This window comes from Martes martes (genome assembly GCF_963455335.1).
Source record: "Martes martes genome assembly, chromosome: 2".
Taxonomy (NCBI): Eukaryota; Metazoa; Chordata; class Mammalia; order Carnivora; family Mustelidae; genus Martes; species Martes martes.
The window spans coordinates 25,698,351-25,725,059 of record NC_137889.1 but is presented as its reverse complement, the minus strand read 5'-3'; the positions used below and the strand labels follow the sequence as shown (position 1 = coordinate 25,725,059).

Below are 26,709 nucleotides of genomic sequence, written 5' to 3'. Positions count from 1 at the left end.
ATTTCATTTTTTTTCTCTGACTTGGCTTTCTCATTTTTTATATGGTTACATTCCATAATATACATTAAATCTTCCATAAACATTAAGATCAAGTCTAGATATTTAAAGAAAACCATGACTATGGAAACTGTATTCAGAGAAAGCTCACCTTTGTAATCCTGGGTATTTCCCTTCAGGGAAAAAGCCAAAGAGTAGAGTGGTAACCGAAAGGCCTTTATCTGTTCAGCTGCTCCCCGGTCTTCCACTCCCAGCCTCAGGTAGTAAACCTGTGACGTTTCAAATTCTATCCATATAATAAATCTAGGATAGTGGTTATCAAACTTCAGCAAGCATTAGAATCATTTGAGTTTATGGAATCAGACTTCTGGGCTCCACCCCCTTCGGATTTGATAGAGCTGGGTGGAGTCTTTTTATATTTTAATGAGCTTCTAAAAGGTGCAGTATAGCCAGTGATCTTGGTTTAATCTCTTTGGGTGGGTCACTATTTTGTTCTATCTCCAAGGTCTTAAATAGTGCCTACTACAAAGTAGCCCCTTAATTTTTTTTAATTTATTAATTAAATTTTTGTAACTATATATATACTACATATAGCTATATATAGTAAATATAATAAATATATATCCTTTTAAATTAATTAGTTTGCTCATTCATTCATTCACAGGAAGAAATCCTTCTACAAGCCCTTACCCCAGAATCTCACTGTGTTTTCTCCTTAGCCATACCATTTTTTTTTAATTCAAAGTTTTAATTAATTCCTGGACTGGTAAAAATAATTCCATGAATTCTGTAAACCACTGCATAAATAGTGTAGTGTAAAAACATCTAAACAAGTGTTAACTTGAAACAATTCACTACAAGGAAATGATGCATTATAAACACTACCTTCTGGATTAAGAAATTTCCGTTCCAGTAACATTCTCATCGAAATACTCAGAACACACATAGATTGACGCTTCCATAAATTAATCCACATGAAGCAACCACACTGAGTAGAGGTGGACGGCGATCCCAGTTACAGAAACAGCAGGGGCTAGAACCTGACCACTAACCGCGAGCACTGGAGTCCAGAGGCAGCAGAAACCGCCTCCCCCCCCCCCCCCATGCCCAGCGCTGAGGCCGCCCACCTACGGGACTGCAAGGTCCTGAGATGCCCGGATCTTGAGGTCCGTGGGGTGGGGAAGGCTCCCTCAGAACTAAGCCATACCACTTAATCTTAAGTCATCAGAGAATAATACCTGAGTTCACTGTTAGTTTTCAACGTTCACTGAAGAAAGTGATCATGGCATTTGTTGTGGGTAGAAAAATCAAGAGTAGAAATAACAGCTTGAGGAAAGTGTCACAGATGGGAGGTCCGGGGACAATCCCATAGTTCATCCTTGGCCTCAGCAGTGGAGAGGAAACACGCACAACTTCCCAAGTTTCACAATTCTGCCTCTGGAAGATTTTTTACTGCATCCGTCAATCCCCTGCTAATCAAACTACAGTGATTTTTTTTTTTTTTTAACTGCAAGCAAGACAATGAGAAATTCCACACTTGCTATCTATGTAATCTGATTTTCCAAAACCTGGCTCCACCCCATGGAATTTTAAGTACATCTTTTTCCTTTATCTCAACACTCCTACTTCTCTTCTAAATCAGGATCCCCCAGGCTCCTTCAGAGAGACCACAATCATTTTTGCTTGCTCCTTTCTTCTCAGCTGGAACAATCTCCTTTTCTACTCATTTTTTTTTTCTACCCAATCCTCTTTTTCTAAGCCTTGATGCCCCCAACTTGTGAAGATTTTATCAGTTACTTTGTCATTTATTCTCATGATCCAAGCTTCATAGTTAATAAGATTTCATTTTGACAAGGAACCCTTCACAATCTTCACATCAAAAGGTAAAACATCAAGCAAAATTTTCATGTCTACTACAGTAGTCTCTTAAAGCCTATCTTAGATTTTAAGCAACTAGTAAATTACCAATTCTAGAAGATTAAATAATTAACTTAAAATAATTCTAGTAGTTGTGTTACATAGTGTGCTAAGAAATTTTTCTGTTTATATATCACACAGTCCTGTGAGACAGGTGGTATCAGAATACATTTTCCAGCTGGCAAAGCTGATGATTTAGAGGTTAAGTAATTGACCCAAAGTACTCAGTAACAGAAAATTACAGATCTAGATTTTGAGTCACAAGACTGTGATGCCAAATTTCATGATACTTCATTACCTTTATTAAGCATTATTCAGGTACATTGCCTGTTACAAGAGAAAATGCTTCAGGTTTGCATTACAGTTTATCACAAGATTCTTTTATAGGCCTAGAGCAACATTATAAAGAGCACAGATCATTTAAAGTGTTACCTTTTTACATAGGCATGCCCTTGATCAAAAAATTTTTTTTCGGGGCACCTGGGTGGCTCAGTGGGTTAAGGCCTCTGCCTTTGGCTCTTGTCATTATCCCAGGGTCTTGGGTTCGAGGCCCGCATCGGGCTCTCTGCCCAGCGGGGAGCCTGCTTCCTCCTTTCTGCCTGCTTCTCTGCCTACTTGTGATCTCTATCTGTCAAATAAATAAAATCTTTAAAAACAATTTTTTTTCTACATTGTCAGAGAACAAAATGATTGGGTCATGGTCCTTGTAGCTTATTTCATGCGCAGTCCTATCACATTTGTTAGCCATGGGTCCCCTCACCACAGACCACAAGGTATCATATGCTCAGCTTCTGAGGAGGACAAATATGGCTGGTGCCAAACAAGATATTAGTTGTTACTTCTGGGCTCATTTTGCTGCATTAGAGCCCCCTCATCCCATTTCAGAAAGTAGTAGAGATGTGGCTCTTGGTCAGCCACCTTGTGGTTATTCTTCAGGAAGGGCTAGCTGCTCTCTGGTTTCTTTTCCAAGGTGGTTCTATCAGCAGCAATGGCTTAGCACTCATTGGCCTGCTCCCCACAACTCCCAAGAGATCCAGAAGTTCACGTCCAGCTATTTCCTTGAAGCATTATTTAAGAATAAACATTCCTGGCAGACTGCTATGATAGGACTGTTGCCTTTCCCTTGCAGATCAGGGCTTATCTAAACCCAACCTTTCAGTTTTTTTTTTTTTACTCTTTCAAAGAAAGCTAATCCTTCTAGGTAAGAGGAAGGATTTACCTCATCTAGTCCAACATTGGGATCGGTCCTCTTCTTTTAACCAGAGTATCTTCAACAAAGCAGAGGGGCTCACTGTAGCTGGGGTCAGTTAGGACCCTGAGCAAATGAAGGTCAGATTTTTGCCCAAGATCACCCACTGAGAAAACTGTCATGTCTAACTGATGAAGTTAGCCTAAAGTGGATTTTGGTTCCAGCTCTGCCAGCTAACTGCCATGACCTTCAGCATGCCACTGAATATTGAATATCATCTGCAAAATGAGAATCATTATGACCATCTTTTGTTTACATGGGAGCATTACGAGAAGTTGTATGAAACACAGGAGCAAGGTGGTAACGAGAAATTTCTCTCTGCGGTAATATCCTATCCTTCCCTGAGTCAAGAGCATTGCCTTCCCGAAAAGGGAGTGTGCAACTGAGGTGGCAGAGAAGGTACAGAGGAGTTACAGGGAAATGAGAAACAGAGCATTTTTATGCCCCTTTAATTTCTTTTAATACACATTAGAGTACTAACTAATTTATACTGAAGCACATACTGTTTTTATTAATTAGATGTTTATCCTAGAATTTCAAGATCACTGGTCTCTATCATGTCCCTACTTAGGAAGGAAATACTTTTCAATCATATCTCCATCACCAAGATATTAAAATGTGCTTGCGCACGATCACTGTAAGTGATGCATCCTTATGCCTTCACAGAAAACAAGGACTCAAAAAGCCTGTTGCACACCTTGAAGTCATCTGAGCAAGAGGACATCTTGCAAGACCTGAAAGTACACTTGCTTTAAAAGATTAACATCAAATGTATAAAGATGGCTCAAACTACTGGCTATGAGCAAAAGCCAACCTTATAGACTTGACCAGAACTGGTTGCAATGTGGATGTAATAGCAGGAGCTCTAGCAGCTATCTTGGGTCAAATATTCTATGGGGGAAAGCTATACATATTAAGAGAAACAAATAGAGAAGTCTAGGTCCTTAGATGAACAGTGCCTTTCCAGATAGTAGACTGAGTAAAAGAACTTCTCTTCTATCTTATTTAACCTGCTATTAGTTTTTTACTGGTACTGTGCCATCTTGTTTAACCTGCCATTAGTTTTTTACTCCTTTAGTGCCCATGGTTCTTGGTTATGCCGCTTCGAAGAACCAACTGGTAAACCTGATGGAGTGGTGAGAAACAAAGCAAAGTTTACTGAGTGATAACGAAGTTTATTGAGCCACAGTTCAAACCTGCTGAAGAGGAAAGGGACTGCAGCGCGTTGCCACGAAGTTTCTATGTCTAGGGGTTTTTATGGGCTCTTGGGGCTGTTTTAATCAGGTTAACCCTCCAAGAGCCTGTCATCCAATCAGGTTTTCGTCATCTATCTATCACGAGGGAAAGGGTGGAGGGCTCCTTCCAGGTGGTGTAAAATCCTTTCAAAGGTGGTTTCCTCTTGGGGGTGGGGTGGTCCTTTGTCCCAGCCTGGCAGCCTTCCACTATCCTTCATCAACACCTGAGGGTTCCTTTAATAACACCGCTTGTCCCAGAGTTAGCTCTGAAAGACCCAACACAAATGGCTTGTTGTGGGACTAAGAGTGATCATTCTGGTTATCTTTGTTTTGTTTTAGAGGAAGTGCTGGGGGATAGGAGATGAAACTAAGGAGGGAAGGTTGAACCTAGGGAGGAAAGACCTCTACAGAGAACTATAAGAAATTATATGTGCAATGTGCCATTTGTGCCCAGCATTTTGGAGGCTAGTATGAATAATTATTTTCCTCTGGTATGAAAGACTGTATCTTACAGTAATCTCGACGGGTGTGATACAGGACTTTAATATTTGTCCTTGCCTAGGTGGGATGCTAGGAAGGAGCTTAGGCAAGGAAAAGTGGTGAAGAACTCAGACTATGCGTGCTTTCTAAACTACCTGCATTTAAGAACAACAACAACAAAAAGACAGAATATATTGGAAAGCAGCAAACCCAAACGATTTCTCTCAAAACTGGCAGTCCCTAGCAAAAGAAGGTAGGAAAAGAAAACAGTATTTATATCTAGGCTCTGTGTGTCAGGAACAGTTCCATTTGACCTTAGTCCTATGTGGATGAGCCTTGGTCTTTACTGATTGCTCCAAACTTGGAGACGTAGTAAAATGATAGAACTGTCTATGTTCTTGTTAAGTTAGCTCAATTTCACCATTGCTGAACCTCACCTGAAAATCCTCATCTGTTCTAACTATCTTTGTGGTCAAGACTCAAAACCACCTTGGAAAAGTTAATAATCTTAAAATGGTGTCTGTGAACAAGGATGGAGTTACTGTGTTTCCTTATTCCCTTCTCTCACTGGACTCCCTCGATAAATCCTGCCTGAAACAAAATACAAAATGGACACTGGTAAGCAGGGCCCCAAATGGGCCTGAATTAATCAAGTAAGCCCCTACAGAGGGCTGGGCTCTTGGTGGAAAGAAAGATTCTACAGGAGGGATGTGGGGCTTAGGTGATGGGTGGGGCACATGGGGCACTGATCAAGGAATGGCCTCTAGGAACTGAGAACCAACCTCACCTGATAAGAAAATGGGTCCTCAGTCGTGTTACAGCAAAGAACTGAATTCTGCCTACAATCTAAATGCATTTGGAACAACATCTTAAACTTTAGTGGAGAGCACATCCCTGCCAACACCTTAATTTCAGCCTGGTGAGATCCTGAGCAGAGAACCCAGCCATGACATGCCGGATTTCTGACCTACAGAATAATGAGCTTATAAGTGGAGGTTTTCAAACTGCTTAATTTGTGGTAATTTGTTACACAGCAGTATGAAACTGATACAGACACTGGTGAACTGCCACTTGGTGCCCAAGAAGAGAAATAGGGTTAGAAATGGATTTTTCAGGCAACTTCTACAGCTTATGTTGGATATGGAGAACACATTAAGAATTCTGTTTTAACAAGATTTTGTTAGATCACAATGAGAGCCTCAAACGTGAGCCTGGGATAGCTTTGACACAGACTTTAACTTGGAAAAAGAATTTCTGAGTTGGGACTTTTTTTTTTCATGACCAGTATAATTTATACTTCCTATAGAGGGGGAAGACACTTCCTTCTCCCTAAATCAAAAGGTTGGACATAATTTATTTTCTAAGGACTTGCCCTACTTTACCTGTTCATCTGAGTTACCTGAATGTCTTAACATGTTCAGTAAAATGAGTGAATTGCTGTTGGTTTCAGCAGCTTTCTGACCAGATTCTGCAGAACTCTCTCCTACAGAGAAGTCTCCTATAGATATGAAGAGTCTTATAAATTTTTGCAACAGCTTTAATTCTCACCCATTTATAAAAAGGTTTGTTGTCAGATTGTCAGTGAACTGTGAAATTCCATCCTGGTTGAAGTTAGTGGCATGTTTCAGTCTTACGACTAGTAACAAGTACCTATTCTTAGCTATAGTTGTCTAGTTTAAGAAGTGAAATCCTTCAAAGGGAGTCTTACAAAGAACTATAACATACAGATGAAAGTTAAACTTCTCATCCAGCCATTTTTTAAAATCTGACTAATTATCTGCTTCCATACCCACGGAATTGTTACAACACAATGGTATAAAAACAAACATTTTCTTACCTTCGTAGGTTAATTTGTCTAGCCTGTATGTCGCTATCAGTTTATTGAATCATTACCACAATTAAAAAATAATGACTCTGAGTACCTTCTCCTGGCAAAGTTAATTTGGGACACACAGTTCATGAAGCACTCATATTAAAAGCCTTTCTTCCAATGTGTCATGCACAAGAGTTTGAAAAAACACTGACACAAGGAAATTGCAATCTAATGCAAGAGATACACAAAGACCATGAAGGAGAGGTACAAAGGAATAGAAGGCTTCTAGAGGAGAAGAGGAATTTGGTTACCTAAAGAGGTCTGGAAATGCTGCCTCAAGGAAGCTGACACTAAGAAGGTAGGACATAGGGGAGGGCTAGGAAAGCCAGGATTCCCCTTATCCTGCCCAGGTAGCTTTCATTCATTTCTCGGACTCGTTTTTTAAGGTGCTTCTTGTTGGGCAAACAGTCAAGCAAAAGCTTGATATCTTCTTTAAAGTGATTGGTGGTTTGAAGGGAAAGCTATTATTAAATACAGAACGAACACATTCTTTGTTTTTTCTCCCTATCATCTAGATGTGTTTGGTCTCCACCTTCCCAAAACCTTTTATTAGACTTTCACATGGTGTTGCCTATGGGTTTTCCACACACGGGCTTTCCTATAGAACACAAGCTGGGGGTAAAGTGTGCCTCCAAGGAATTTAGACTGTTTGGTTTTAAAAACACCAAATTTGCAAACTCAAGAATGTCTACGTTTTAGTTGAGTCTTGTTATATAATTCTAGCAAACTTTACCACACAAAAGGCCTTGTGTTTGGTTCCATTTGTAGGGCTAAACCATTTCAGGTAGTCGGGCTGTAGTTATAGATTGAATCTAATCAGTATCTTTGACTACTTCAGAGGTTTGACTTAAAACCTCCCTAGGCATGACATTCTTGTGGTAACTTAAGCTTACAGAAATAATGAACCTGAAGTCGGTAAATACTACAGTTCTTTGCATATATTTAGATCTCTAAGATCTACTTAGAACCCAAATCTAATGATTCAGTTTTAGGTTGTAATTGGAACTGTGTGGCTATTACTACAAGCCACATTCTCCTGCATATTAGGAAGGACAAGGAGTAGATTTCACATGTTCAATACAAAAATCTTAAGAATCTGGTTATAGTTCTTACTTCAGTTAAAAATGTGCTAATGCACTAGGGAATATTTAGCTTCTTCATTAAATGAAGTTACACTGGACTGGGAACCTCAGTTGGGTATGAGTGTGGAGGCTACAGATAGCCAGAGGGTTCCTCCATCAGGGTCACTTAGGAACCAGAGATCACACCATAACTGGTAAATCCCATCCTAGGTGCATTTTTATTTATTTTTAGCAGTTCCTTTGCAGCCTGCTTCAAGTGGCAAAATAGATATATACACAGGGATACTTACTGGGTAACTCTCAAGTTTACCATGTTAGTGACCCGATAGCCCCCCCAGCTTTCTATTCCTAAGCCTAAGACACACCTCCCTGCTCTTAACAAGCACCTATCATTTGATAGATTTTTATATGACTGTCTTCTTTGACTCTTTAAGTGTCCTTTTCATTTAAATCCAGCTTGATCTTGAGGGGAATGCTCTATTTTCTATATACAGGCATTTGTTATGTAACATATTTTCCTAAACACACACACACACAACCCCTCACTCCACCAAATCATACACTAATAGTGCTTTTATAAGTGTTGGAACAGGACACTTAATCCCGGTGCAACTTGAACCAGAAGCTTATAAAAACATTAACTGTCTTAAAAAAAAAAAAAAAAAGTCATGGAGTAGATTAAAATACATGATGAACAACAACAAAAAAATCTCAACAGTTTTTTCATGGAGTAAAATTATTTGACAGGCTTTGGGAAGGGTTGAGGCTGAAGGAGGTGGGGAGGCAAGGACAAAATGCACACAGGAACAACCCAGTAAGCATCTCCAAGTTAGTACCTGGTTAAACCGAGCCAGGGAGTGTATGAGGTTAATGGCCATCATGTTAGTGGACAGGTTACCGCAGTGGTGGTTCCTGCATTTGTCTGTGTCCACGTACTTAACCCTCAGTGAATTTTACTTGGAGCAAACCTGCAATATGCTGGTTTGAACCAGTCTTGTTTAAACCAACGTGATTTTCTTGTACCAACTCTCTTATTTTGGATTGTAGAGCATGGAATTTCTAGCCCAGTGATCAATTTCTAGACCTACTATAATTCCAAGGACGTCTGATAGGTAGTTGGACTTGGAATTTCACCTGTCATCAATGATCATTGCATCGAGGCCAGCCTTTAGTACGGTTCAGGTCCTCGCATTGGAGTTAACTGGTGTTTGGATGCCCTGGTAAAGGCAGAACTATAGCCTAAAAACGGAGCTGCAGCCTTGGGTTCACTGAAGACTCCTCCTTGATTATGTGCGCATTCTGATTCAGCAGAGTCTAGCTACGCTTACCTACTCATTTCTCTCTTCCAAGGGACATGCTCTCTTGTCAGGATTTTTTGGACCTCATTCTGAAAAGAAAATTTCACTCTTCACTCCTCTCAGAGGTTGCTATGCTAGAGCTATACAAATATAAGTTATAGCACACTTAGGCGGGAGTTACAGGGTGAAAATGACTCCTAGCCAAAAAGCATCCTTTGGGGCTCCCAAACCTCCATGACTGACAGCTCAGGGATAGGAAAATAATTTAAATGCATATCACATTAAAGACCCAAAGTAGTAAGATTGAGACTGAAGGACAAGACAATCTTACCTTGAAGATTCCTGTCTCCTTCTCAGTGGTAAACACGGTGAGACTCCTGTTCCCAAGAGAGAAAACAAATCTCACGAAGGAGCATCAGATCTATCACACAGACCCCCTTCAGTCTCTCTCGGTTAGGATCACATATGAGTTTTTAAGTCTATTTCCTGAGGACTTTGTTATCTCAGCCATCATCCCCACCTGCAGGGTACACCTCCAGTCTCTCACCTTGTACATATCCTTGACCTTGAGGCATGTGCAATGGGGGCTTTCCTTCCAGTTTCCTAAGAGTCACTCATAGCAAGACCTGTGTCCACGTTCAGTTGCAAATTGTTCAAAGAGCATAAGCAGCTAGAACAAGTCACTCTTTCAGGAAGCCTGGTCAATTGTCCAGGAAGCGATCGTTGTCCTTTTCAGTGGGGCAGAGAAAGATTAAGAAGGGGAAACAAAAATCATTCATTCCAATCCACTCTTTGGCAGGAGCAGGGATTTGTTTTTGGCATTGGCTCACCATCACATTCCCTCATCTGTTCTTGTCACTCACGGCTGTGTTTTTATTTTTATTTTTATTTTTTTTTTAAAGATTTTATTTATTTATTTGACAGAGATCACAAGCAGGCAGAGAGGCGGGCAGACAGAGAGAGAGGAGGAAGCAGGCTCCCCGCTGAGCAGAGAGCCCGATGTGGGGCTCGATCCCAGGACTCTGAGACCATAACCTGAGCCGAAGGCAGAGGCTTAACCCACTGAGCCACCCAGGCGCCCCCACGGCTGTGTTTTTAAATGCCATTCTTACCCCGCTGAGAAGTTGTCTGGGACTTTAAAGGCCTTGCTCCTGACTTCTCTCAGATGCTCCTCACCACCTACGTCCATGCTGGGGACTCACCCGCAGCTGCTCTGGAACCTCATGTGTGCAGCGTAGTTTTGTTAAAGTTGTGGTTCTCAAACATCGTTGCACAGAATTACCTGGAGAGCTGTAGCTATTGTGACACCTTTGTCTGTGGCTTCCAAACTTTAGAATCCAAACATCAGATTGCTGGACCTTGCCCCCAAAATTCTCATTCAGTAGGTCTGAGTTGGGGCCCAAGAGCTGCCATGTCTAACAAGTTGTGGTGATGCTGAGTCCAAGTCCTCCATTCCAATCAGGGCACTAGGAATTCAATCAGAATCTCTGGGAAGAGGCCATGGGCTTCAGGTGTTTTCAGGTGATTCCATACGCAGCTAAGCTTGAGAACTACAACTCTAAGACTAGAAGGATTGAAAGGAGGCATGATGGGGCACCTAGAAGGAAGCACATGTGAAACGAAAATCCTAGCCCAGCCTGGGACCACAAAATAGGCTTTGTGCCCCAGTTGCCCTGCCGGCAAAGACTTCAGTCTTTTAGGGGGTGTACCACCCCTGATACCCCTAAAAATCTTTCTTTAGTTTTCCTTAGCTTTTCAACCAGGATCACAGCAATACTGCCTGCCTCCCCACCCACCCCCAAGGTCACAGCTCCTTACAGGCCTTCAGCTTTCAGTTCTTACACACGCAGTAGTTTTCCCCCAGAGACACACAGTGTCTTGTAAATGGCATGCGTTGCTTTGGTTCATGAGCTCCTATGGCTAGGACCCACATTCTTTAAAATTCTCTCCAACTATATTGGTACTCTAGCCCCACAAATATTTTTTAGTTTGGGCCTCAAAGGCCAAGAAAGGACTAGGATGGTGAAGGCAGCATCCAATTTTGTTTCTTCCCAAGAGATCCCACTAGCTCTTTTAAAAAGCTATGTCTCCGTCCATCATAGGGAGTATAGTCAATACCATAATAACTTTGAACAGTGACATAAAATAAGTAAGAAGTTGTGTCATTATAAACTTATATACCTCAAAGTGAGCGCCCTCTCTGACCCTAACACCTGGGGTTGCAAACAACATATAAACTTGTGAGGAGCGCCCCCTGGCTGTTTCTGGAGCCAATTACCATTAGATAGATGGGAGAGGCTGGGAGAGTTTCAGCCGGCCACCTTTAGTGCCGGCTTGACTGGATCCTTGCACAATCAGCAAACCAGTGTTTGGTCACGGTTGTAAACACTTGGAGTTTAATATTTGTGGCACAATGGAAGACTTGCTCTGTGGGTACTAGCATGGACTCTGCAGTCAGGCCACCTCTGTGGATCTAGGGCAAGGTTCATAACCAGTTTGTTTTCTCATCTGTAAACGGTGCTAGAAGACCCACGTCATAGGGCTGCGGGAGGATTAAATGAGTAAATATATTAAAGGATTGAGAATGGTGCCTGGCACAGAGCCAGCACACTCTATTTGTATTAGTCAGTCTCATGGGTTTTTTTCCCCCATAAAAATACTGGTTTATGATGAGAGGTTAAGAATCTCATAAACAAATGTTAAGATTTTCTTAAGAGACAAGTAGACTTCCCCATTAAAAGGATGGGGACCTACATGTATAGACATAAGCATCAGTTTCCTACCTATAAAATACTAGTTTAATAGGAGTGATTGTTCATATTTATGTAATCTACTGGGTATAGGACACCACCAGCTACGTGAAGATGTTTCATAATTCCTGCAGAATTAAGTGACAGACAGAAGGGGTGTCCTATGATAGGAGTAGGACAAAAACAAGTGAGCTTTGCACTCTTAAGTTTTTTTATTTGTATTTATTTATTGTTTTTTAAGATTTTATTTATTAATGAGAGACAGAGAGAGGCAGAGGGAGAAGCAGGCTCCCCAACTGAGGTGGGACTCCATCCCAGGACCCTGGGATCATGACCTGAGCCTAAGGCAGGTGCTTAACCGACTGAGCCACCGAGGTGCCCCTTAAGCTGTTGTTTTTTGTTTTGTTTTTGTTTTATCCTTTATGGATGGTAATCTTAGTCGCCTAGTAGCTCAAATTATCTGTAATAATCTCAAGCCCCATAATCCTCATTAAAAAGGAGAAAGACGTTAAGAGTCTCTTAGCTGTCCATCTTCATTTTAGACTATGTCTTTTTATTCTTAATTGCCAATATGTGTTTGAACGGCTTTTAAAAAGTTTTCTGTTCCTAACCCAACTCCTACAGTTTCTTTGGCTTCTCTTTTCATCTTTTTAAGAGACAAAGGACATAAACCGCCCAGCATGAAGCCGGGAGCAAGTACATTTCCAACAGTTAACTTTTCATAAAGCAAAGGGAGGAACAAGAAAGGGTCTACTCTAGAGAAAAACAAACAAACAAAAACACCTCCCCTGAAATTCTTGTTTGTGGTCAGAAGTCTGGAAGCGGACTCACCACCTGCGTATGTCAGCAGGCGTGATGGCTGGGTTGCAGCTTTTCACCGGAATCCTGAATCCTAAAGTTACAGCACCAGGGCTCCTTCCCTGGTGAGCGGGCCTCCAGGTATCACAGGTCGGACCAACCTGCTACCTACAAAGAATCAGAGAGGTGACTATTTCCAAGCTGAGTTGGTTTTTAAAAACTATTTCTGAGACAAAAAGAGTGTTACAATAGAGACTTTTTGTTATTGTAATATTTTGACCCACTGTCAGAGCGTCTTTTATTCTTTAAATTTACCAAAATTTTTCTCACTTCTAAATAGTAGCTGTCCTTTTGTATGAAATGTACATAAGCCCTTAGTTTAAGTCAAATGCAGTTTCTCCCAAGAAGTTTTCCCTGATTGTCCCAGCACTAAAAATGCCAAAATTTTAATAAATTTAAATACTCCATGTGTGCTTTAAGCACACCTCTTTAAACGCTTTGCAATTTTTCTTTGCACACATATCTCCTTCTCCCAAAGAAGAGAAATAATTTTTAGTCATATTTATATCACTTGCTGAGGTTCAATATCTATTGGTTACATAAAAACTATGTTGAAATCATAAAGCCACTACCAACATTTTATTATATCACAGCTGAAACCAATCCTCTGAGATATTTTTATCCCTCAACCTGAAGAAAATCACCTCATTAATTGGTTTACTGCAAGTCACACCTCAGGTTTCTTTGCTCCTGCCCTATTCCCCAAAATTTCTTTACTGCCAAAATGTTGAAAACACATTAAGAAGTTAAAAAGAGGGGGAGAGAGAGAAACTATACTTTTATACAAAATTTTGTAAAATAAAGAAGTAAAAGTGATGCCTTCCAATTCTCCAATTCCACTGCGGCGGTATGTATCTTTCCATATGTTTTCTTTCCTTTTAAATGTTATTTTATTGTGGTAAGAACCCTTAACGTGAGATCTACCTTCTTTACAAAAATTTAAGTGTGCCGTATAATACTGTTAACGATAGGCACACTGCTGTTCAAGACATCTCTGGAATTTCTTTACTTGGCCTAACTGAGACTTTATGCCCCTTGATTAACATCTCCCCATTTCTGTCTTCTCCTGGCCTCTGGCAACCACCATTTTCCTTTCTGATTCTGAGTCTGTTTTTTCTATTTTTATATTTTTTAAGATTTAAAAAAAATTTTTTAAGTCATCTCTACACCCAAGGTGGTGCTCAAACTTAGAACCCCGAGGTCGAGTCGCACGCTCCACTGACTAAGCCAGCCGGGCGCCCCTGAGTCTATTTTAAAATAACATACTTCATGTCAGTGGAACTTCCAGTCCTCACAGTTCATCCAATGTTGTCACTTATCACAGGATTTTCTTCTTTCTAAAGGCTGAATACTATTCCCTGTGTATATATGCACAGTTTTCTTGGTCCTTTCATATATAAATGGGAATTTAGGTTGTTTCCACATCTTAGCTTTTGTGAATAAGGCTGCAGTGAACACTGGAGTGCCAACACCTCTTCCAGAACTTCAGTCTTCTTTCGGGTGAATACCCAGAAGCAGGATTGCTGGATCCTATGATAGTTCTATTATTAATTTTTGAGACATCTCCATAGAGAATACACCAACAGTGTACAACAGTACCAATTCTTCCACATCCTTACCAATGTTTGTCCTCTTTCTTTCTTTCTCCTTTTCTTAATGTATAGTGGCCATCCTGACAAGTGTGAGGTGATAACTCATTGTGGTTTTTGATTTATGGTTCCCTGATGATTAGTGACATCGAGCATCTTTCCAAATACCTATTGGTCTTTTGTGTATGTTTTTTAGGGAAATGTCTATTCAAGTCTTTAGCCCATATTTTGTATTGGGCAACTGGATTTTTTGGGGGGGGAGGGGGGCTATTGATTTATAGGACTTCCTTATGTATTTTGGAAATTAATCCATTCTGATACATGGTTTGCAAATATTTTCTCCTATTCCAATGGTTGCCTTTTCACTCTGTTGTTTTCTATGTAGTGCAGAAGCTTGTTAGTTTGACGTAGTCCCATTTGTCTATTATTGTTCTTGTTGCCTGTGCTTTTGGTGTCATATTCATGATATCTTTTCTTCCTTCCTTCCTTCTTTCTTTCTTCTTCTTTTTTTTTTTTGAGAGGGAGAGTGTGTGTAGGTGCAAGCAGTGGGGGAGGGGAAGAGAGAGAGAGAGAGAGAGAATCTTAAGCAGTCAATCTCACCACTCAGATCATAACCTGAGCTGAAATCAAGTCATTTGCTTAACTGACTGAGCCACCCAGGCACCCCAGAATCCATACTCTTTCTATGCCTTCATGTACACAGATGCATTTTCAATATCTATAGCATGACCTCATTTTTGTAGGAAAAAAATACATATATAACCTATTTTTTATTATTTATGCTTAAACTATTTGTGGGAGTAAAAATGTATTCTCCTGTTAATATCATATAATGGATATCATATCATGTCAGTGTGTATATACTGATCTGTCATTTCTAAAATGGCCATTTAGTAGTAAGAAAAGCTATATTTTTTAAAGAAGAACTATTATTTTTAAGTATATATTTATGTAAGCTCTTTTTTTGTAATTTGTGATTAGGTATTTTATGCATATGTTCCAAATTCTCTTTCCCAGATTGTAATGAAAAAAATAAAGTTATTTTATTTACTTTGCTGTATAAAAGTGTTTAATTTCTATTTAAATTTATTAATCTTTTCTTTAGTGGTGTCTAAGCTCTGACGCATGCTTTAAAAAGTCTTTTCTAAGTAGTCTATTTTAAATTTCTATGTTACCAATTATCTCCTCTTATGATGTGCTTCATTTTTTGGACACAATAATTGACCACATATTTAACAAATATTCTCCTCACTTGCTAAATAGATGTGGGGTACTCTAGAACAGTAACACATTCAAAAATAAAATAATATAAATAAGGTAAAAAAATACAATACAGAGGGAAATAATAGGAGTATAAATTCATGACTAGAGTGGGGAAAATACACACACACACACACACACACACATACACACACATCTGGAATACACATTGGTATAACTTGTTAGGTAGAGATCCAACTTTGTCTATTTTTTTTTTTTTCCAGATGGCTACCCCCACTTGTCCCAAACCAGTTGTTGGATAATCTATCTTTTCCATACTGATATGAAATGACAGACATATTTTTTAAACCAGGCTTTCAAGCAATATGTTTTTCAAATAAGTCCCCATCTAGCCCACTGCCTTCACCAATAAAGACGCTCTCACTATATTGTTAAGATTCATCTTTTCCATGTGCTCCAGCCCTAATAACATGTGGATGGCAGTTGTGACTTTGGTCACCTTAAGGTATTCCTACTGTCACCTCTCTCTGCAGGAGACAGGTCAGAGAAGAAGCTCTAAGTTGTTGATCTCAGAAATCATGTCTGGCAGTGCAGTGTCCTGAAGATTGGTATAATGTGTTTTGGGATGGCTGGACCACTCTTTTTCTATGAGTTATGTGTAAATTTCTTCATCTATGAATTAAGCTCAGTCAGTGTGTTGGGAGAGAGGGGAAAGAAGTCTGTATCGCCAGTAATGAGTGTAGCCAGTGATTCGAGATACTAGTCGCAACATCATACCATCACAACAGCTGTCCAGTTTCCTTCTGAAACATTTGAGCAATGTTCATTTTATTGAGAGACCTGGAAAATTTCAACCATTCCCAAGTCAGCAAGTGAGATGCAATGTAGTACATGGACAAAAGAGAATGGGAGGTAGGAAGCCCAGTTTCCTCGTCCTGACTTGATTCATGTAGTAAGCAAGTAGTCAGGGGACCAACTCAATTTATCTCAATTTCTTCACTATCTATAGAAAGTAGTTGGACTATATAATTCTTGGTTTCCAGCTAGATAAAAGACTGTGATCCTATAAGAATATGGTTCCTATATTTTTTTCATTTACAACTTATTTACAAAGAATTTGAGCCCTTGCTATATGCAAAGAATTCTTCAAGTTACTGATGAGTAAGATATGGTCATTGTATTCAGGAGTTTATGAAAAGAGTTTGCTTGACAGAGGGACATGGGATGGAACAGATCAGTGTGACTTGAACTTAGAACATCCCAGTTTCCTCATTCCAAATTGGAATATAGGATCTGTGATGCACCATTTCTCTATTGTAAGGTTTATTCTAATCATCCTGGTCAGTGTTAAAGTCTCCTTTTAGGTTTGTGTGGGAATAACACACTGAATGTAGGTGGTAGTTCATAAATCCTTTTTTCCAGTGAAAGTGGTTAGTGTTGTTACAGGTTTTTTGGTTTTGTTTGTTTGTTTGTTTTTTGCAAGACCCTTACTTAAGACTAACTCCCAAACAATATTGTGAAGCTGTACCTCAGTTACTAGGCTAGAGGGAGTCTAAGGAGTAGAGGCTTAATGACCCCAAACTGGGGCTACCTCTCTTTCTATCTAAATTAGTATAACTCTGCTGTGTTTTGCTGCTGTTGTTGGTTTTTGTAAATTCTCATCTCAGTAATTCACAAATGCTACACAAAGGACATATGATTAAAACATTGGGATTAATAACTTCAGAAAGATGAGTTTTGACTAAGAGAAAGGAACATGGAGAAAAAACATTTTAGTCCAGAAAACTTCTTTTTACAGAAGTTCAAGATATGAAAACACCCAACATCCTGTTGGAGATAAGTGGGAAAGAAGAATCAGTGGGAACCACAAAAGTCAGAAAGAAATCAACAAAAAAGTATGGGTGATGGAGACCCATGGATGGTTGTCAGTGCTGGAGTGTGACAGGCTAAGAAAAGAAATAAGGTATGAGGAACTTAGAGGGGGTGCGAAATGGGCTAGACTTCAAGGAAGAGCTTTTGAGTTTTGCACTTTCTGGCAGACAGTGAGCAGTGGTAGACCATGACAAGTACTGCCTCAGATCCATATGGCAATGCAAATTTATACGTTAAGGCACTCATAATCTCAGTGGTCATTGTATACAATCTCTATACTATACATTTTTTTCCCTAGGTCTAAAAATATCTGAGCATTGGATTTCTTTTCAGTAAGAGTAGATAGGGGGTTTAAGAAGGCCTAGTTTCAAAGAGTGAAAATAAGTGAACAAAATTATATTTACACTATAGTACAATTTTTTTTTCCATCCAGTCCACAGTGTTGTGGACTCTTGAAGCCACTCCCAACAAGAATGATGTTTTGCATGCTGCTTATGGTGGCAGAGAGGTGAGTATCATGTCTGTAGGACAGAGCAATAAATATAACTCTGGTAATCCTTTGTACATTTAAAGTCAGGGAATATTTCCATGGATTCCTTCTCATTTTGTTGGGTTGAATAAAATTAAGTAAAAGCACACGGTACCTGATTAAGGAGCAAAAAGATTTTAGGCTTTGGTCAAGCACATAAAAAGGGCCTAATGAGAGGAGGAATATATGTTACAATTTTCTGCCTTCGGTTGCTCAACTAGATTCTATTAGTGGAGTTTTCTAAAAGATTTGGACCATATTTCCAATTTAGATATTATTAGAGTTCATCGTAACTTAAATCTCTGTACCGGCTTACACCAAATTACCTAACCTTCCAGCCTAAAATCAATGTACCTAAATGTTTTCCTGATGCTATATATTTATACACACACATATACACACTATACACACACTATAGCCCACTCTTTAAAGCAGAACTTTGTTCAGGACAAGTACCCTCAGTATCCAGCATATAGCTTGCACAGTGAAATATTCCTTGAAAGTTTGGGGTTGATTATGAACCCAGTGTACAAGGGTTCCACATTAAGTCATAATTGGCTTTGTGTTGGGACAGTATGTGTCAACTGGTGAAATCAGGCAGAGAGGAGAGTAAGAGTTTCTTGTATCAACAGCATAACAACTGATCACCCACCTGTTATTCAAAACAGTAGAATGCCAGGGAGGACTTTTCTAATGCTGGAATAGAGGCGTGCCCTTGCCTTGATGTCCTTATTGGAGAAAATGTCTACAGCAGATCTGATGGAGAATCTGAGGGAAGAACTGACCTGTTTCATCTGCTTGGATTATTTCACCAGTCCCGTGACTACTGAGTGTGGGCACAGTTTTTGTCTAGTGTGTCTCCTGAGGAGCTGGGAGGAACACAACACTCCTTTATCCTGTCCTGAATGCTGGAGGTCCTTGGGGAGCCCACACTTCCAGCCCAATGAGCGTTTGGGGAGGCTGGCTGGCATCGGCAAGCAGCTCCGATCCCAAGTGCTGCAGAGTGAGGGTGAACAAGACATCTATGGGAGAATGCTGGCAGGCACTAAGGTGTTCTCTGAGGATGGGCAGGGTGTAAACATTTTCTCAACTCAGTGTCATGGAATAAACAGATTGCATCCCTTGAGTGAGGCTGAGGAGCGTCACAAAGTAAGATTGGCTGCTCAGTATAAATCTCAGAATACAAATCCTGTTCCGCCACTTATTCCCATAATAATTCTCTATTGGTGATGATTACGGGTGCTGGTCTTCAGGCAACAGACCACAGACTTGGTGTGGATCCTGCCTCACCCTTTGCGTTAGATCCCGCTCATCTTGTTTTCACTGGTCCTCGAGGCTTCTTCACAAGCTGGTGCTCTGCTCATTTGCCACAGAGAATTTGTTTCTATTGCAGGAGAAACTCCAGGAAATCCTAAATCTTTTGCATAAAAAGAGAAAGGAAACTCAGGTTGTATTAACCCATGAGAAGGAGAGAGTAATACTGTGCAAGGTCAGTATCTGTCTTACTTTTGGGTCTTGTAGATGATTCTATGAGGGAGACTGAAGGGATACTTAGTGAAATACCAGGGGGAAAAGACACAATTTTCTAATCAGAGTCCTACAGTATGCAGTGTCCTTAGTTTGGGCTGTCTGCCTCTGCTTGTCCACCTGGGAATCCCAAGACTCAGTTCAAACAATTCCCCCATCCCTAGGCCTGCTTATTTATTTATTTTTTCCTTTTTGGTCCATCCATACAACTTGATGGCTACCTCTATTATGGCTCTGATTATAATTATTTAAAATTATAAGTTATAGACAACATAGGATGAAAATCCATAGAAAAGGAATATCTCAAATGCTTTTGGGAAAAAGGAGAGTGCAAATTAAAAAAAAAAAAAAGACAAAGGGAAATAAAGGCCAAATAATAGTTTGGATTAATACACCTGAACAAATGCTTGACTTAGTGACAGATTTGAAGTTGAGGTGTCTAACAAAGACCTAACTGTTTAAATACTTAAAAAATGTGTGTGTATCTGATTCTCCCAATACACTGAGTTCTTAAATGGGAGTATTTGTGATGTGCATCTCTATTTCTAGGATGTGATCCAATGTCTACTTTCATTGGATATTTAGTAAATAAGCAAACACATGCTTTTTTTGTATTTTTGTCCTTATTTATTTATTTATTTTTTTACCATGGTATGGGTCACCACCTGTCATAGTTTATTTTTGTTTCTTTCCTCACTAGAATGACAGCCTTCTGGGAATAGTTTTGGTTTTGTTTACTACTGTGTATGTATATACCTTCTAAAATATCACGCTATCTACCCCATTATTTAATACTTATGTGTTACTTAATTACTTAATACTTAATATCTGTTGTGTGTCAGGCTTCAAAACTTGTCACAGCAGAACTCTAGGACTTTGTAAGGATTGAAAATCTACATAGGCATTTCTGCTGCTAACTTTATTATATCATTCCTGTGTGTGTGTGTGTGGACGGCAGGAAGAGACAAAGGCCTGTAAACAGGTTGTTGTGTCAGAATATGCAAAAATGCACCAGTTTTTGAAGGAGGAGGAGCAGCTGCAGCTCCAGTTACTGGAAAAGAAGGAACGAGAGAACATGAAGAAACTAAGGGACAACGAGATCAAGCTGACCCAACAAACAAGAAGCCTGAGCAAAATGATTGAACAGATACAGTCCACATGTCTGAACTCCATTATAGAATCTTTTGAGGTAAGAATGTTGGGAAAATCAATGGAATAACAACAACAGTGTGTAGTAACCCATAATTTTTCAAGGCATGCAAAATAAGTTTTTCTTTATTTACCCGAGAAACTAAGTTCTGGCCCCAAAACAGTTTTCCTTGAGAATTAATTATTTTTTTAAGATTTATTTATTTATTTGACAGAGAGAGGGGAGAGACAGAGAGAGAGGGAACACAAGCTGGGGGAGTGGGAGAGGGAGAAGCAGGCTTCCCGCTGAGCAGGGAGCCCGATGCGGGGCTCAATCCCAGGACCCTGAGATCATGACCGGAGCTGAAGGCAGTCACTTAATGACTTAGCCAGCCAGGCACCCCAAGAATTAATATTCTATAGTATAAATAAAGTCTCAAAGAGAAAGAGAAAAAAACAAAAACAAAACAGTGGAATACCTGTCCAAACCAAGCCTGATGAAGAGTCCAATTTCTGCTCTGCTTGCTTCTCTGCAACTTCAGCTTCATCCATTATTTTAAGTTTAATGAACATTTCCTAGGTGCTGCTGGCACATTAAATTCCATCGTCACAAAGACCTGATGAAGTTAATTATTGTTAATATGCACTACAGGTGATTGTTGTCTATGATGTGGGTTTATAGCGGCAGACCCACAGCAGTTAGGAAATTTCCCCGTCAGATAGCTAATCAGTGATCGAAATGAGGTATTCGGTATGGAGCCCGGATTCTTCACCATCTTTGCTCGGCGGCCTTCCTGGGCTCCTGCTTTATTCTCCAGGGCCTCCGTAAACACGAGCTGTGGGACCCGGCTGCAGCTGTAGTTCTCCTTCCTAGACTCGCTGGTGATTTTCCAGCAACCCACCCCACCTGCACACAGGCTTAGCCTCAGCGCTCAGAGGGCACCTTGCTTTTGCCCATCTTTGACTCCCTGAGGCAACCGGAGACTCCCTGGGTTCCTACATCAGCATCAGGTTCTCTTGACAAAGTGATGGTATAAGGAAAGAAAAGGACAAAGTAGTCTAGTCATTGTGAGAACCATCCCCTGTTCATAGGAGACTTCTGCCCCCTACCCTGGGAAGAAGCTGGGGATGTTTTCCTACCACATGCTCGCCCACGGAAGTGGCTAAAGCCACGGAAAGTGGCTTCTGTGAGATTACCAAGGACTAGATTCTGTCTCTGGATTCTGGCTTTGCTAGAGATCGAAGTGCACAGATACTAACCCTCTTTCTTTTATACCCTTAGGATGTGAAAGGCACCCTGGAAAGGTAAGTGTGCATTCCGTGTCCAGTGGACATGTGGGTATAAGTTATAGGGCTGCACTGCTGTGGAGATCAGGTTGTGAGAGTGGGGATGACAGTGTCCAGCTGCTGGGGCAAAACAAGCGTAACCCTCATGCTGGAGCAGGTCACGCGGTCCGTGTAGGGGACACAGAGTGACGCTCTCTGTCCTCCTGCAGGACTGAGCCACTCTTGCTTCAGTGTCCAGAGGCCACCACCACGGAACTGACTCTCTGCCGCATCACTGGAATGAGGGAGATGCTAAAAAAATTCAGCAGTAAGTCAGCCTGATTTGTCAAACCTCCAGGGATTTGTGGAGTTAACTTCAGGGTGTACGAAGGAATGCAAAATCGAGCTTTAAGGCAGTTTCCTCTGACATAGACTGTTCACCATCTGCATGCCAGGCTCTCTCACAAAGGCACCCTGAGTCAGCACGAAACATCAGGGAGGGCTGGGGCCATAGACCCTCTCTGTTCTGGAGCAGACAGAAGCACACTCGATTGATGTCTCATCTGCCTTTGTTTTCTGTCTAAAAAGTCCTGGCACTTCCTTTGTTTGTTTTTATGGTTCTGTTTTGTCCATTTCTTCCCCTTGCCTATACACAAACACCTCCTCAGGGGTTTCTGCATTTCTACCTCTGTTCTTGTCAGCATAAAAGCTACTTAAACTTGAAAGTCCTCATGAGGCAACATTCAAACAATCCTTTTATTTAAAAAAAAATTAAAGATTTATTTATTTGAGAGACACAGAGAGACAGAAGTGAGGTGGAGGGGGGCGGAGGGCGAGAGAGAATCTCAAGCTGCCTCCAGGCCCAGTGCAGAGCCAGACGCGGGGCTTGAACTCAAGACCCTGAGCTCATGACCCGAGCCTAAAACAAGAGTCAGACGCTTAGCAGACTATACCACCCAGGTGTCCCTCAAACTATTCTTTTAGAATGCTCTAGATATTTAGACTGGCTAAGACCAAGAGAGGTTAGCCTTAGTTTTCAACTTTTACCTTCAGAGGTAAGACAATCTGACCTTCAGAGGAAGGTCTAATGGACTTTGGAATCAGTGGAGATTTGGTTAAGTGCCTACTATATGCCCTGCACCATGCTCTTCAGTTCTAAGCTTTCTCACAGTGATGAGTAACAGGCTTGCCTTTGCTTTTATAGAACATCCAGTGGAATTGAGGAGACAGACTTTCTTCTCAAATATTGAGTGATGATTGGGATTTGATCTAAAAGTAAGAGTATGAAATTGTGTGGTAGGGGCACTTAGTCTTGTCTTGGGGGTCAGTGACGGTTGGAAGCCTCTTCTGTGACCTCCTCTCAGAAGATAGGAGAGGAGAGTCTCTCACTGGTTCACGATGTACTTACTGACTGGTCGGGTGGGTGGGGGGAGGGTCTCACTAACTCATAGGAGCCTGCGTTGAAGCCTGACATAATGAAACCTGCCGACTGGAAACTGCTACGCAAACACTCAGTGATCTTGTAAACTTGTTCAAGTTTCCTAACCTCTGTAAGCCTCAGTTTCCAATTTTATAAAGACGGGGGGGGGGGTGGTGGAAATGGCACGATTAGGTGAGATACTGTACAGAAAACGCTTGGCAGGTAAGCAGAAGTTCAGAACAGAAGTGCCCCTGTCTCTGTCTACCCCCGCAGGTGGAGAACCACCTTGGCTGAAGTGAATACAAATGACAGTGTATGCCCCATGTGGACAAATAGCTCTGAGTTTTCAACCTGTACTCTGAAAAGAACAACTTCCACTCCATTATATCAGAGACTCCTCTCTTCCCTCTCAGACACGCTAAACATCACCATCCCATGACTTACATCTGTGTCTTTTTTTTTTTTAACATTTTATTTATTTATTTATTTGACACACAGAGAGAGAGAGAGAGATCACAAATAGGCAGGGAGGCAGACAGAGAGAGAGGGGGAAGCAGGCTCCCCACCGAGCAGAGAACCTGATGTGGGGCTCTATCCCAGGACCCTGAGATCATGACCTAAGCCGAAGGCAGAGGCTTAACCCACTGAGCCACCCAGGTGCCCCAATCTGTGTTTTTTGAGGAATTTATCCTTGGTGTTAGTGAAATAGTGTGAGAAGGGTTCAGAGATTCTGCTCTGAGCAGAACAACTCTTTACCACACTCACCTCAATTATACATATTTTAAAAATTGAATTGGAAACTAAGAATTTAATTTAAATTCCACATGTATAGGAGGGTCTTTAAGAACAGAAGGGAGGATTCACTCTCTTCTCCTCTTGCAGCGGATATAACTCTGGATCCAGCCACAGCCAACGCCTATCTAGTCCTGTCTGAGGATCTGAAGAGCGTGAGGCACGGAGGAGTCCGACAGCACTTACCAGACAACCCGGAACGATTTGACCAGTCAGCGACGGTGCTGGGCACTCAGATCTTCACCTGTGGGAGACATTACTGGGAGGTGGAAGTGGGCAACAAGACTGAGTGGGAAGTGGGCATCTGCAAGGACTCAGTGAGCAGAAAGGGCAATCTCCCAAAGCCACCGGGGGACCTCTTCTCACTTATAGGCTTAAAAATTGGAGATGATTATAGTCTTTGGGTCTCATCACCTTTAAAAGGTCAACATGTCAGAGAGCCTGTGCATAAGGTTGGTGTTTTCTTAGACTATGAGTCTGGACATATAGCGTTCTACAATGTGACAGATGAGTCCCTTATCTACAGCTTCCCTCAGGCCTCTTTCCAGGAGGCTCTCAGGCCTATCTTCTCCCCTTGCCTCCCAAATGAGGGGACGAACACAGGCCCTCTTACCATCTGCTCACTGAACAGTTATGTCTGAGGAAGATACCCCCGAGCTTTCACTAAGTATGAGGTCTAAGACCAACAGATGATTATTAATTAAGATGATTAATGCAATGGCACTATTAACATCAGGTGATCTGAAAGGAAAGCCCCACCCCACCCCCGCCCCACCAAAGAGTTTCCATTGACTTGAGCCACAATCAACAGCCAAACTGGACAACCAACTTTCAACACCATAGAAGGCCGATCATATCCCGTCTTTAACCAAATTCATTATTTAGACTGCCCCACATATATGCTGGCCACTAAAACTGTAGAGATAGAACCCGCCCTCATTATCCCCGACCCCACTGTCATAGGCCAGTTTTATAAATATATGTCATGTTTATGAGTGTATTTATTTATTTGACTCTAAAGAAGAACTCTGCTATTTGAATGTGTCTTTGTTCTCTGTGCAGAGCTCTGCATGCTGGGGCAATCCTAACTCCTCTGAGGCTGGGCTGGGAGGCGGGAACAGATGCAAGGGTCTTCTTTTCAGGGTTGATGAGAGGGACTCATGACCCAGCCTCCACTAAAAAGTTGCCCTTCTTCCCATCCCATGGGGCCTGGAGTATCTGCACTCAGGAAGGCTTATGTCTTCAGAATGCTGCAAATATAGGCGTGGATATCATATTATTCATGTCGCCATACCCACAAGAGGCTGGAACCTTCTGTGAATATGTTCAAGGATCACAGAGCAAAGTCTCTTTTCAATAAATGTATCAAGGCTGTGGGTGCCAAATGACTTCACTGAATTTTTTATAAGGTTATTTTCTGTGCTTTTGCTACTTGCTATGAGCAGAAGGCTTTTAATCACTGGAAGGGGAAATCAAGTCTACTCTCCATTCCAACATGCTAGGGTTTGTGAAGAAGTTTTGTGAGCAGATCTTCTTTCGACTGCTCTCAGATAACCTTCTGCTGGAGGTCTGCCCTTATGTGCTCCATTCTTAGGGCTCTGTCCCTGTAGAGGTTTTTCTGTTGTTTGTTTGTTTCTCTGTAGGATTGTTTGTTTGTTTTAACTTTTTCTTCATGCTTACCTTGCAGAATGGCACCCGTCACAGAGGGTAGCCCTTACTGCCTCTTCCAACTCACAGAACTCACTGTTCACGTTTTCAGTCTCAGACCAGAAAACTGATGGGATTTAACCCACACACAACTGCAAGATTATTAAGAAAAATGTTTATCACAGATTTTGGTCTTTAAATGAGACACTAAGCTGGAGAAGATTGATAATTGAATCTGTTAACGAGCATAGAAAATAGCAGGGAGGGAGGTAAGTAAGCGGGGGAGGCTAGCGAAGCAGCTTTATTTTAGGATTGGTATTCACTCTTCTTGTTAATCTAGATCTGCTTTCTCTTTCAAACTTATGCATGTTCATCTTGTGCCCTCACAGGCAGGGGAGCAGATCTGAACTAGACTTTGGTTCCCAAATCATGCCCTTTTGTTCTCTGTATTCACTGTTTGCATTTCCCCCCTGACATCACATATATTTTGCATCAGAGAACTGTAGAGGGGAGGGGAGCCAATCACACTTTCCTGGAACAACTTGTAGCTGTTCCCCCTTTTTAAAAAATTTTATTAAATTTTACTCTTGATTTATCCCCTCAAAAAGCTAAGAAACAAATCATGAACAGCAAACAAATATATTTGGACTGTATCTTTCTCAATTACAAAAAAACCCCAAACACTGATTTTTAAAAATTTTAATAAATGAATAGAAAGTTCATACCTTGTAACTTAGTGTGCATTATAATTAAATTAAACATACATATATTGAATTGTGTGGTGTAACTGAGGTGATAGCTCTTTTTTTTTTCCTTTGTCCTAAAGGGGATGATGTTATCAAGGAAACCAGCCTATTTTTTTTCCTCTGGCAAAGTCATCCCATGGAGAGCATTGTCTGTATGGGCCTGCCACTGAATCTATACTATTTTTTTTTTAAAGATTTTATTTATTTATTTGACAGACAGAGATCACAAGTAG

General features: G+C 40.9%; 1 protein-coding gene across 1 annotated transcript; it reads left to right on the top strand.

The window, feature by feature from the left end:
- Positions 1 to 18,673: 18,673 nt before the first annotated feature.
- On the top strand, positions 18,674 to 24,724 carry TRIML1 (tripartite motif family like 1; the record flags this gene model as incomplete). The annotated part of the gene is made up of 6 exons (XM_080797018.1): positions 18,674 to 19,099; positions 19,344 to 19,439; positions 20,436 to 20,666; positions 21,888 to 21,910; positions 22,102 to 22,199; positions 24,174 to 24,724. The coding sequence occupies 6 exons, from the start codon at positions 18,674 to 18,676 to the stop codon at positions 24,722 to 24,724; spliced, it is 1,425 nt and encodes a 474-aa protein (XP_080653144.1).
- Positions 24,725 to 26,709: the final 1,985 nt, after the last annotated feature.